Here is a 14,442-nt window from a genome sequence, read left to right on the forward strand (position 1 = left end):
GATAGTTGTTACTTGAAACATATTTTTATCCTTATTCAAGGGAAGATGCTATGATGGAGTACCTTAAGATAGCTCAAGATCTGGAAATGTATGGTGTGAATTACTTTGAGATCAAGAACAAGAAAGGAAGTGAGCTGTGGCTGGGTGTTGATGCTCTTGGCTTGAATATCTATGAAAAGGATGACAAGTATGATTTATTTAGTCTTGTTGACACCACTTTCACAGTAACAGATGAAATTCTCAAGATCTTTAGAAATATATTTAATTGTTAGAAATAAAATATATAACTACTAAATTAATTAAAATTGTTAGTTCTTTTTAACCCCAAATATTATATTAAAAGCTTCTAGCAAGAACTTAGGGGTAGGCAGCACAGTAATTCTTTAATGTCTGTCATTATGATGATTTAAGGAGTCCTCCGTCATCATTATGTTTCAGTGATATACAGTGGTTTCTATGAAGTTTTATTACCTTAGTAATGTTATAAAATATTAATTTAGGACAAAGTTTTGCATATTTATTATCAGAATCACAGAACAAAGCTGAAATATTTTTTTCATCAGCACTTTTCTAAATGGTATAAAGAAAGCTATACTCACATGAAATCAATAAGGGAAACTATTATTCATTTCTACAATTTTATCAAGATACATTCAGAACACTTTTTCATTGTTAGGATAAAAAGTAGTTCATGCCACTAAAATATTTAAACTCTAATAAAATTTGTAGTAATACTGTATTTGTAATATAACAGAGTTATATAATGGTAGTGTTATTGAATTCATGAAGTCTGTTTCACAATTGTTATCTCTTTGTTTCTGAAGCCCTAAACTAAACCAATACCCAGATAAATGTTGAATTTATAAAGACCTACTATATCTTGTGCTTGTACCCACATGTACAGTCAATGAAGATACTGATCTGTTAGATATAAAATAAGATTTTGATTTTTTTTTCCTCTGTTTTTAGGCTTACTCCTAAAATTGGATTTCCTTGGAGTGAAATACGAAACATTTCTTTTAATGATCGAAAATTTGTCATTAAACCTATTGACAAAAAAGCTCCAGTAAGTTTTTTTAAGATGCAGTATCTGAAATACAGATTTGCTACAGGAGTTTTATTTTATTCTCTTTGTACAATCATATAATTGTATTTTATGACAGGCATTTTTTAAATATAAGAAAAAGTATGTTATATGGAATTTTAAAAACATTTTGGTTTAAAAGAAAGGTTTTGTGATAAATTATGTAGTAGATGAGCCAATTGAAATTAGACTAATAAGGAAAGCAACAAAATTAATAGAGAATTTCTGATTGATTAATTCTGAATTTTCATCTGAAGTATCATATGAAAGTATATGAAAAACCATTATCTTATTAAAAATATCATTTTAGAATTAAACCATAAATCAAAACATTTTACAAAGTGAATGCATTTGTTATCATAAAATTTCAGTGTATATATATATATATAATTATTTAACATTCTAGAAATTAGAAAGATCATCTCATTTCTAACATTGTATCTAAATATTGTTTAAGTTACTGATATATTCAGTTTAAATAACTAAATTTTCCATTACTTGTTTTACTTCTGCACAAGTTGATTTAAGCATTGAAGAAATTAAAATGTTATATCAAGTAAATATAAACTGAAGTTCTTAAAAATAAACTGTACTAAGTTGGATTGTTTGTTATGTGGTACTTTTTTATTTTTTCAAGGTTATTTTAAGCAGTCTAGATGTATTAGAAGGGGTTTAGTGGACTATTTATTCCCTTTTCTAAATGATTGTGAGGATGTTTCAGCTCTTGTACTGAGATTTTCCTGGCTTTAATTTAAGGTCTCAGTAAAGGAGCTGAGATATACTTCTATTTTAGAAACAGGTAGGAGTAATATAGTAAAGTAAATTTCTGCCATTTTTATTGTTTACTACCTGTTGTATTTGAAAATATAAAGATTTTTAGTTAGTTTTAAGTAGTGTTAAGAAATATAACCTTCTTTAAAGTACATGATAATTTTGTTCAGTGTGGATGAAATGCTTTTTGTTTTCAAAAGGATTTTGTTTTTTTTACCCCACGACTGAGAATTAACAAAAGAATCCTTGCACTTTGTATGGGGAATCACGAACTATACATGCGTCGACGTAAGCCAGATACTATTGAGGTTCAGCAAATGAAGGCCCAAGCACGGGAAGAAAGACTAGCAAAACAACAAGAAAGGTAAATTCACACTCTGTATAGTTAAATGTTTATTTCTTAATATGTATGAAAAAAATTAGAGAAACTTACTTCATTTATAATAGGGATACTTTTCAGTTTAAACATTATAATTTAGTTTATTCTTATCATGATTCATGGCATTGGTTCATAATAGTTGATCACAAGGTTCTGCACAAAACCGTAATAGAATGTTCTGGCAAAAAGCACTTTACACAGTAAAGATTCAGTTCAAATTAACTTTAAAACCTTTACTACTGACTGTTAAGACTGTACATATATAAAAATACACTAAAAAGCATGTGTTAAGACTTAAAAGGAAAATCCATTCAAAATGGCCTGCTTGTAATTCTTTTTCCTCTAGTCCTGGTTGGTATATTGCACTCAAATCTTTTGTTTAATATTAAATACTGTAATGTAGTGGTTGTGGGGATATTGAAAAGTCTTTTTTTAGTTCACATAAGATACAGAAGAAACAGAAATGTAATTTTCTTGTAAACAGTATTATCATTATCCCTTGAAGTTAGTTTTTATATATCTGATGTTGCTTTAACCATTTCAACATGGGTATCCTTTACTGCACATGACACAAGGGTTTAGGGTCTTACATTAAAAACCTTATTAAACTGCATTATGTTATACCAATTATTACAGCATAAAAACTTGGCTAATGATCCATATTTCAATAGCATGTAAGTTTGAAATTCCTAATTTTATCCCCTTGGTGTGGATTTTTGTACATGGTGATGGGACTTCCCAAGGAAGGTTCTGTTCTTTCAGTTTACCTCCTCTGGGATCTAAACATCCACCCACTTGTTTGCCGTGCGTGGTGACCCGTGAAGGGGAGGAGAGGATCCTGGTGGTTGAGGGGTCCAACCCTTACACACAACCTTGACCTTGAATTCCTGTAGACAGACAGCCTTGGGGTGGGACCCCCTTGGGTCAGTTGGCTGGTCTACTTGGGCTAGGGTCAACCAAGCACCACTGTTGGATGTTCTCAACAGGTGTTGTGGACATTGTATCTGATGCTGGTGTTTGGGTATAGTGCTCACGAAACCCTGGTGTTGCTGCAGTGTCCTTGTTTGTCATTGTAATGCATCCTCGTAGGGCTCCATGGTAGGTGTGGTCAGTAGGCACCAAAATATTCCTTTTAGTTATTATGGATCCTCCAAATAAAAACTTAAATAAAATAGTGAAAAAAACAGTCCATAGGTAAACAACCATGTCTTGAAAATTCTGAGCAGCAATCTTCAACATCTGTAACACCTGCTGTACCTCATTTTCTTATATTGCATTCTCTTTCAGACAAACTCTTATGGCAGATGTCTCCCTTTTTCATTCAGAAGGGACTAGAGGGACTTGCTGGCTCTCCAGAGTCAATAAAGAAGCTTTACTTTGGTGACATAGTGCTGGAAACATCCACATCTCAACACATCTCTTGCATTTAAAAGCGATTGGGGATATACCTATTGAGGTTACACCTCATGCTACTTTGAATTTATCATGAGGAGTTATTGTTGAGAGGGATTTGAAGAACATCCCCGAGTCGGAGATTCTCGCTGGTTTCTCCACCCAAGGAGTTTCTGCAGTGAGGTGTATCTCCACTTGTAAAGATGGAATTACGATTTTAACTATTGTCCTCATTCTGACATTTATATCTCCATGTCCACCTACCACCATCAAGGCAGATTATCTTAATTGTAGGGTACGGCCATACATTCCAAACCCTCTCAGATGCTTCCAGTTTCAGCAGTTCATTCACTCGAAGATGTCATGTGCTGGTTCCTTGACATGTGCTCGTTGTGGTGGCAAGGACCACTATGCCTATGAGTGCGAAATGGACTCTCATTGCATCAGTTGCAATGACTGCCACCCATCCTACTTTCATTCTTCTAAATAGTTGGAAGAAAAAGAGGTGCAGCATTTGAAAACAGTTCATAACATTACTTACCATGAGGTTCAAAAGTTGCTGTCCACCATTTCATCTCGGACATATGCTGCTGCAGTTAGTTCCACTTCTACAGTGGGAGTGCAGAAGGATCTCTCTGTTTCCAAAAGAATCTTTCTCAAACCAAATGAAAAGTCTTTTGACCTCCATGGTTAAACAGGTTGATGAATCAACTTCAAAACCAATCTCTGTTCCTTACGTATATTCCAACAAATCACAAGATCCACTTTCTGTGATTCTGGGAATGGGCATTTCCTTGGATACATCTTCTTTTCTAACTACAAGATGCAAAACAATAATTTGTTCATGTCCTCAGTTGCTGGAATCCTCTTCCAACAGCATGGATCGTGCCCAGTCGATCCAGGACAGGATCCATGGAGGTTGATAGACCTCCCTCAAATAAAGACAGTAAAGATAAAAAGACGTGGTCATAAACAAAAGTGTTCTCCACCCAATTTACATACACATAAATAAAAATGGCCACCTTGATACAATGGAACTGTAGAGGTTTATGTTGTAACATGGATGACCTCAAAACAATGATTGCTTACTACCATCCTGTATGTCTTTCCTTATAGGAAATATTTCTGAAACCTGCCAATACAGTCACCTTTTGGCAGTTTTCTTTGGACAGAAATGACAGGCAGTGTGAGGGATGAATGCATGGAAGGGTAACACTGTTGGTTGATCAGCATGTGCCCACCCTGTCTTTGCCACTCGATACACTCTTGGAGGCTGTAGCCATCTGTGTTTCCTCAAGTCTTACCACCACTGTTTGTTCTCTCTACACGTTGCCTAGAGAGACCTTTATGCTCTCACTGAAGAGTTGCTGTCTCCCATTTTAATTCTGGGGAACTTTAATGGACATCATCCCCTCTGGGGAAGTGCTGATCTTGATGGGAGGGGTTGCTTTGTAGAGTGTATGCTCTCTGATCACAATCTTTCTCTTTTCAGTAGCAGTTCTTATACTTCATGCACCTAGTCAATCCTTTACTGCTATCGATCTCTCACTTTGCTCCCCTTCACTATTCTTCCATTTTTCATAGAGAGTTAACAATAATTCAAGAAGCAGTAATCATTTTAGTGTAATTTTGAGAGAGACTGGCCATGGTCGATGCCACCCGACCTACATGTCCTGGTGGGAGCTGGATCGTGCAAACTGGCCCTCTTTTACAGCTTTCGCAGAACTTGATCCTGTTATTGCCTGTAAGCCATCAGTAGATGACTGTGTGGCAGCAGTAATTGACTGTATTATACAGGCAGCTGCTCAGTGTATTCTTGAAACCTTGACACGTTTTTCACAATATCATCGTCCATGGTGGAATCCTGTTGCCACATGGCATGAAATGCACAAAAAACAGGCTTGGGATACTTTTTGTAGGTATTCCACACTTTCACACTGCATCACTTTCCAGCAGGCCTATGCACATGCCTGGTGAGTAAGACGTCAAAGTCAGAACGACTCTTGGATTAAGTTCACAACCAGCACATCTTCTACTACCAGTTTCAGTCTTATGGGACAAGATTCGAAAGGTCAGTGGGCAATATACTTCTGTCCTCCTCTCGATTTTTCTCTCTGATGACCAGGAAGTAGCTGATACCTAGAGCATTGCCGATACACTAGGTGAAAGCTTTTGCCGGGAATCTAGCACTTCTGCTTCTTCCTTCACCTTCTTAGCCATCAAGACTTTGGCAGAGTGATCACCTCTTTCCTTTCTTGCTGATTGTCTCTGAGTATAATTATCCCTTTACACTGGTAGAACTCAAACTGGCCCTTCATTGGTCTGGCAGTACATTGGTTGGACCTGATGATGTACACTCTGAAATGCTGCACCATCTATCTCCTGCTTCTCTTGCTATTCTGATTGTTTTTAACCATATCTGGCAGGAGAATGTTTTTCCTGGTGCCAGGCTATTGTTCTCTCTTTCTCTAAGCCTGGGAAGGATCCCAAGATTCCTTCAAACTACTGTCCAATTACTTTGACAAGCTGTCTCTGAAAGACCTTAGAGAGGATGGTTAATGTTCATCTTGTTTGATTCCAGGAATCAAACAACCTTCTCTTGCCCACCCAGTGTGGGTTCCAATGACAGCGCTCCACAGTGGACCACCTGATTTGCTTTGAAATGTCAATCAGAGAAGCCTTTCTCAAATGACATCATGTATCAATATTCTTTGATATTGAGAAGGCTTATGATACAACATTGAGGCATGGCATTTTGCAAGACCTCCATATATATGGGTTATATGGCCATTTTTCTTAAAAATTTTTTAATGGACAGGAGATTCTAAGTTCGTGTGGGTTTGACACTTTCCTGTTCTTTTCTACAGCAATTTGGAGTCGCTCAGGGCTGTGTTTTGAGTGTCTCACTTTTCAGTATAAAGATTAATGCCATCACTGAACAACTCCCTCTTACTGTTGAAAATGGGCTCCATGTCGACAACTTTCACATCTCATTCAGTTGTCGAACATGAGATATATTGAGCGGCAGCTACAGACTGCCCTCAACTGTTTACTGAAGTGGACCACAGCAAATGGTTTTATCTTCTCTTTCACTCTCTTTAAAACTGTTTGCATGCACTTTTGCTGCCAATGAGGTATTCACCCTGATCTTGAACTCTGTATCAGTGAAGTTGTGCTGCCTGTGGTCCTTGAGACAAAGTTTTTGGGGTTTATCTTTGATCGTAAACTGATCTATATACCACACATCAAGCAGTTATGGGCCAAGTGTGCAAGAGCACTGAACATTCTCCATGCCCTCTCTTCCACCACTTGGGGAGCAGATTGATGTTCTGTGCTAAAGATATATTGTGGTTTTATTTGATCAAAACTCAACTATGGATCACTGATCCATGGCTCTGCCAGGATCTCAGCCTTAAAGATGCTGGACCCCATTCATCATCAAGGACCTTGGCCCTGCACTGGGGTTTTTTGCCCTTTCTTTGTTCAGACTTTATACATGGTCTCATGAACATTTTTTGCACCTCTGCTGTTTGTAACTGTTTATATGCCTCGAAACTTTGTTCCTTCCCATAACATCCCACCTGGGGTTGTGTTTTTTTCCTCAGGGCAACATACTTATTCAAAATAGACTGTCTGCCATTGCTTCTTTTGGCCTTCGTATCAAGGTGCAGTGAGATGAATTGGGTCTGTCCTTGGATAATGCTGCTGTATCCACTGGTCAGTCCATTTCACCATGGCTTCTTACAGTCCCCAAATGTGACCTATCTTTAAGTCGTCCGAGTAAAGCAGGCACTTCTGATTGAAAATAGTGTCTGTTAATTGCTGAACACCTTTCGAACCATTCTTCCATGGTTTGTTGTGGCTGGGTGGTTGCATGAAGAATTCCCTCTACAGCTTCTGTGTTCACTGCTGAACTGTACATCATTTCTCCTGCCCTTGATCATATAGAAGCTAAGCAGTACTCAAACTGCACTATTTATACTGACTCGCTTAGTTCTCTACTGGCCCTGGAATCACTTCACGTTAGTTCACACCCTGTTCTTGCTGATATTCAAAACCAACTGGCCCATTTCTCTTTAACATCTGCTTCTGTCCAGTTTTTTCTGAATACTAGGCCACATTTGTATTTGTGGGAGTGAGCTTGCCGACACCGCAGCTAAATCTATATGCTCTTGCACTATCACTGCTGTGCCTGTTCCATACATGGACTATGGTCCTAAATTGAAGACTTTGCTCTGTGCCAATTGTCAGTCCACTTGGATTGAGCAATGTGAAATCAAGCTATTTCAAATTAAACCCTCTATTGGACTTTGACTGTCTTGCTTTCATAAGTATTGGAAAGAGGAAGTTATTCTAACTAGATTATGTATTGGTCACAGATTTTTAACTTATTGTTTTCTTTTATCTGGGACTGTTGTACCAGTGTGTTGTCTGTGTAACATTCAGGTCACAATAAGCCACATTTTACTGTCTTATTACTGTTATGACTCTCAGCAATGGCACCATTTTAAACATGTTCTGTCCCAAGGTTTATCTGTAACGTTAGACAGTTATTGGTGAAGGTGACACTGTCCACCTTGGAAATGTTTGTAGTTTTTTAAAGGCCATTAATCTTTCTAATGCTATTTAAATTTCTTAATTTACACATTAGACTTTTTTTTAATGTGATTCCCTTTTAAGAATCAAAGTACATGTAGTTTGATTTGAAATTAGAAAATGGCCATAATCTCAAATAACTCAAAACCAGGACTGGAAAGGCCAACTTCAGGTGACTAACTGTGGTCTTTGAACTTATCTGTTAGTCTTCATGGTGAGTTATGATAATAACAATTATTCTACATAAAGTCTTTTACAACTTGTGTTACTGTAATTTTTCTCTTACTGCTGCAGACTAGATGTAAAAATTGGTTTTAATGCTATTTATATTTTTTAATTTTTGTTTTATGTTACCTTTATTAAGTCTATATTCTTTGGTGCATTATTGTCAGATAAAAATTATTTAAAATGAACAACTACCCATTAGTATGAAGAAGGTAGGGTTAGGTATCATTGATAGCCAATAGCAAAAGCAAAACAAAGAATACTGGCATAAGTACTCTATTTAATGTTTATTCTTTATATACTAGTACCAGAAGTAACTGATATGTAAAAAATGTATGTTATTTGAGGTTATTTCAGGTAAAATAAATAAAAAGATATGAAAAAAATATTTTATAAAGCATGCACATGAGCAGCTTGGAGTATCTCATGGGTAATTTAAATTGATAGTGTAACATTAGCTGCACCTTCCCCAAATGATTATAAATTTATAATGAAGTGAAATAGTAGTTGCACATGATTTAAGTGGCAATAAAATGATAACATTAAATATTAAATAGATAGATGTATGCTGTTACAAGTTTAAAGCAACTTAGGATAAACAAATGTAGTTTCATGCTACATTTGAAGTCATTCTAGAAAGAAAAGGAGAATAATTTAGGTATTGTTTTGTGGTTACAAGGTCAGTCAAATTGACCAAGCTTGTATAAAGTCAGGGTAGAGAAAATAACAGATAAGATATAAAGTTGTATTCAAACATATACTTAAAGTATTTAGGAGTTTTATAGATTACGCAAATAAAATTTGAGATTTGAGTTGAAGAAAAGTATATTTAATTTTACTTGAAAAGCACTTTACACATGGACTATTCAAAACATATTTAATATATTCAAGGACACTTTTTTTTGTTTATTAGAAATACTTCACTAAAAATGTGATTTTTTTTTTTTTTGTATCTGAAAGAAAATGTTTACTGAAAGACTGCCAAATTTTATTAATATATATACACAATATCAAAGTTAGTAGTATCATATCTATAAAGGCTTTAGATGAGTACAGAAAGGTCATGTACAGGGTGAAGCAGGATTTACTAACCAATAATAGATGAACATTAGATGACTATAACATGAATTGTTGGTGTCTTTAGAAGAGGCAAGTTATATAATGTATGAAGTGAAAGAGTAAGAAAAAAGGTGTTACACCTTAAATTTTATTAGACAAATTTGTAGAATAATTTAAAAGACAAGAAGGTTTATTTAAAGTTTGTTTAGGTGTTTGTGTTATTTGAAAAGGGTGCTTTTCCACTGGCAAAATTTGTTTTCATTCTTAGTTGTGTCTTAACCAAGATATATACTTGCCCATTGTTATGCATTATGTATAGAGAATTTGGTTATGCAAACTATAAATGCTCATTATATTTTCCTATGAATCTCCATGACAGTCTCTAACAGCAGCTTAACATTTTGTATCTTGAACTAATGCAATTAAATAGTCCATAGCTACAGTACAATATCACAAACTGTATCAGCTGACTTCTAGCTTTGTTGATTATCACTTCAATATATAGTTATCTATCATATTAAGTAATCCTTTGCCCATATTTGAGCATAAAAAAGACAGCAAAAAAAGATAAACTTGTGAATTTCGGAATTTGTGAGTAGGGTTTGTTAAAAAAGAAAAAAGTAAGGATACAAGACTGGAGATACTTCAGACATTATTTACTCAAACTATAAATCCCTATTTTAACTTCTTGCTGCTACCTAGAGCTACATTTGATGGAGTCAAAATAGGATCTTGTAGTTTGAGTAAATAATGTTTACAGTATCTCTAGCCTCGTTTTTCCTTAATTTTTTTATGATCCATTTTTGCAGGTTTTATATTTTTAATATTTATATTTATCTTTTTTAATAAATAGTATTTATGTAGATATAATTACTATATCAGACCACAGATTGTACTTAACTATCTCAACACAGACATGGTTGAATTTACCATCCACATGATTATTTTGTACGTTTTAGTTTGTATATCTTTACAAACTCTGAGAGACCTTCAGTAAACATTGTCATTTACTCACAAAAATCAAATTTTATTTGTGAAGTGTTTTTAATAAAGATTTTTCTGTGAATTTATTGAGTGTTTTCTTCACTAGACCAAGTGCAAAGTGATTTTTATATTAAGATTAAAAATACTTTTTTAATCTCAGAAATCTGTTTTCATTTGCATAATGTTTAAAACCTTCCAAATACATTTAAAAGTTTTTTTTCAGTAAATCATTATATTTGATCTGTAATTTTCTTTACCCTAACTTTGTACAAGATTGATCAGATTGATTCCCTTGTGACCACCTAAAAAAAACCAAAAAAACTCTAAATTGCTGTAATTTTTTCCAAGAATGACTTCAGATTATAACATAAAACTATATTTGCTTATCCTAAGTAGCTTTAAGCTCAAAACAGTGTGTATATATTTATAAAATTTTATTGTTTTATTGCCCTTTGGATCATGTCTAGTTACTGTTCTCACTATCAGTTGCAAATCACTTGGGGTAGTGCTTTATTAAATTACATTTAATTTCACTTTAATAAATTACATTTCTCCACATGATGCTTGTGTGCATGACTCAAAAAAATTATTATAATTATTTATTTTTACCTAATTTTACTTAACTACTGTAAAGAGTTTCATCTTTTTACATTTTAGTTACTTTTGTAATAGTAAGTAAAGAATACAAGTGGAAACCAAGAAATAAAGTACTTACCTTGGTTTTTTTTTGCTATCAGCTGTTGATAACACTTTAGCCTTTTTTTTTTATATAATTTTTAACTATATCCTTTACAAAAGGGCATAGAATAATATCAAAAAGCAGACAATGTCCTTTGACTTTCACAGTTTTTTGGCTTTCTAAGAATCAACAAGACACACTACAAATTCATCCAAGCTGGTCAAGTTGTTTCTTGTGGGAACGAAGCTTGTACTAAGAGAGAAGTTGACAGTTCTTTGCACAGAAAACAATGTAATATAGTGTCATTTGACAGATGAAAACTGTGGGTTTTTCTTGGTTATAAGTTATATAGTACTTAAGAAAGAACTAATGACAAATCCTGAAACAGAATGCAAAATTTTGCACTTACTAAAGGGATGATGAATAGATTAGAGAAGAGGAAATGCCTAGAAAAAAGTCACATTTCCTCACACTAGGGGAGATTAAGGATATTTGTACTATTGCCTTATAAAATTAAGGACTTAAAACTTTTGTACTATTAAAACGTGGATTATTAGCTATGATTTTACGCTATAGTTATTGGTGTACTATAAAAAGAAATAATTCAATTTGTTTTTGAATGTAACATACTGAAAACCTTGTGATGTGGAGTAAAGAATGGCCATGGAGAGAGGGTTAAGCATTTCTGCTTTACAGAGAACTTTAAACATATCCCAAATTATACAGAACTTAAAATTTCATATTACTAAGGTTGGGGTATCTTAAGAGTAACATTTTTTAATCTTTTGTTATAGGTGGTAGCAGTTTTAGAATATATTTTCTAAGAGATAATTTAAAATTGTGTTTACATTTCATTTATCCTATTTCTCTGTACTCAAGTTTTTTAAAGGTAGATTTTTAGTTCAAACTATATTGTTGAATGGAATTGTAAGTATTAAACGTGTGTTTGTAATTGTCTGTTTATTCCTTTGCATATTTCATTACAACTTTTATATGCTCATTAATTCAGGCTTAATTGATATAAGCTTTAACACTTTGAACACGTACCAAAAAGAAAGGTATTCAAGGTTAAATATTCTGTTATTTTGATTATAACTATATTTACTGATAAATACAATAAGGAAGATGTTAGTGAGTATGGGAAGGTGTAAAAACAATACAGTTTACTGAGATATCTAAGAAAGGAGTAAAACAGTGAAAAGATTAATGAGGAATTGATAAAGATACAACATGCAATCTGTTGGTTCCTTTACTTATTCTGTTTGCTAGCAGAAGCAGAAGATGCTGTGGAAAATTTGTGTATACTGTCTTTTAGTTAGTTTACATCATGTAACGGGTTGAGTGCATTTCAAACAAAAGTAAATTATTGTTGAGGGCTTGAATGTGTGAAATTTGTTTTTATTATTATTAAGTTAAGTATGAAAACTGGTGGTATAAGTTACTATCTGATTTGGATTGGAAAGTTTTAGTTCTTAATTTTAAAAATTTACCAAACTACATACTGGAGATTATTCTTATAGTAAATGATAAAATCCGGATATGAGAAGATTAGATTTAATTAGCAGTATTAGTAAGATCTTAATTTTTTTTTAGGCCTACATACTTAATACAAGGGTACACAAAAAGCTTCTAAACTCTGTGAATAGGTTCAGTTATTTTTATTGACTTTGTAACTATCCATTAATCATAAAACTGCTCATAATATAATTCTGAATGTACTAAGTATATTTTTACAACATTTGGTGAATGTTACAAGTCTGTTCTACACAAACAAATCAGTTTTTTAATAAAATATTTGTAATTAAAGATTTATCTGAAGTTATGAAGCTTTTATTGAGCAATCAGTTATGAAAGATGATTTTTATGCTAAGAAAAAATAGTTCTTTTCATCTTAGTTTTCATATTTCATTTGCCATAATCTCTGGAACTTCTTAATTAAATATCAGATTTTTTTCTATGAAATTCTATACCTTATTTTACCTTACATTAAGTGTAGCAATTTTATCTTTAGCAGAAGTTGAAATGTACTTTTTTGTAATGAATGTATTGTAACAAACAATTACAATTATTTATTCTAAACACTGTAATTCCCTAACAGTTTCGTATTCACTGTTATTTAATTTTATTATTGCATTGCTCCAAAATTGTCTAACTGGCATATCAAAGCAATCAACCATTTGGCCTGTAGTTTAGAAAACAAACTATTGAGTTATTGCATAGCAGAAACCTTTTTTTTTTGTCATTTTAATTTTCTTAGTTTACCTAATAATTTCTAACTTACTGCATTTTATTTACTTTTGTAAAAAAAAAATGCGACATCAGTGTGTAATTTCATAACCTGTTTTTTTTTCACTGTGTTAGTTATCCAAACATAATTTAGTTACTTTTGAAATATGCATTTTAGAACATAAAAAATTATCAAGCATAGAATAGACTTTTTCAAAACTTAATTTATCTGGCTTTATAACCTGTTTTTAAGTTAAAATTTTATCACTGTAAGAACAATGTCTTTAATGTTATCACATCAAGCTCTATCAGAGAACTGTTAACTTTGAATACTAAAACAAAATGGTCAATTGTCTGTTTGTATAAACATGTAAAGTAGCAATGCTGGAGAGATTTATAGATATTTCTTTAAAGAGAGGATGTGAGAGGGGTATGTTAATGTGGGTTGAGCAATATATAATGGTATTTCAGTAAAGCAAGAAGATAAGTTTATTTCATATTCTGGCTACTTTATATCTATTGTATGCATTTATAATTGTTGAATATTCTGAAGCTTTTATAGAGGAAGATAAAAATATATAAATGAGAAGTCACAGTATCACTGTGTCATGGGACTGATATTTGGGGTTTTTTATTTAAATATTTTATTTTGAAGTTTTAAAACTAAAAAAATAACTTAGATTATAAACTATGTTTTGATGCTAAATTTATTAATATAAATTGATAATTTAGTAGCTTTATCAAATTTTGAATGTAACTTTGTATGGAAAAAAAACAAAGTACACTGAAGTAGAAAAATAAGTAGCTTGTGTTCTTGAGCAATATTTTGAAAATAAAAGTTTAGTAAGTTTGAGGTTTCATTTGTTTTATTACTGCTTTGTAGCAATTTTTGTTGCTATAACTTCAGGCCTGAAAACAGTTGTTGGCATTTTGTCATTTGTTGAAGGTTAAAATGTAAGGGTTGAACAAAGCAGTCTGAATGTCTGATGATGATTAAAATTTTAAAGTTCTTTGAAAATAAAATTATGTTATTAATATTAATGATAA

The 14,442-nt window shown here is 32.9% G+C and overlaps 1 protein-coding gene across 9 annotated transcripts in view; it reads left to right on the plus strand.

Annotated features, from left to right (window-relative positions):
* Positions 1-14,442, plus strand: part of LOC143258537 (moesin/ezrin/radixin homolog 1-like) — a 64,416-nt gene that overhangs the window by 33,723 nt on the left and 16,251 nt on the right. For all 9 annotated transcript variants that reach the window (XM_076517656.1, XM_076517663.1, XM_076517657.1 and 6 more), the window contains 3 exons: positions 41-187; positions 970-1,066; positions 2,056-2,219. In XM_076517656.1, coding sequence (XP_076373771.1) covers positions 41-187; positions 970-1,066; positions 2,056-2,219 — 408 coding nt within the window. The remainder of the gene's footprint in view (positions 1-40; positions 188-969; positions 1,067-2,055; positions 2,220-14,442) is intronic.

The sequence above is a fragment of the Tachypleus tridentatus genome, chromosome 8 (genome assembly GCF_004210375.1).
Source record: "Tachypleus tridentatus isolate NWPU-2018 chromosome 8, ASM421037v1, whole genome shotgun sequence".
NCBI lineage: Eukaryota > Metazoa > Arthropoda > Merostomata > Xiphosura > Limulidae > Tachypleus > Tachypleus tridentatus.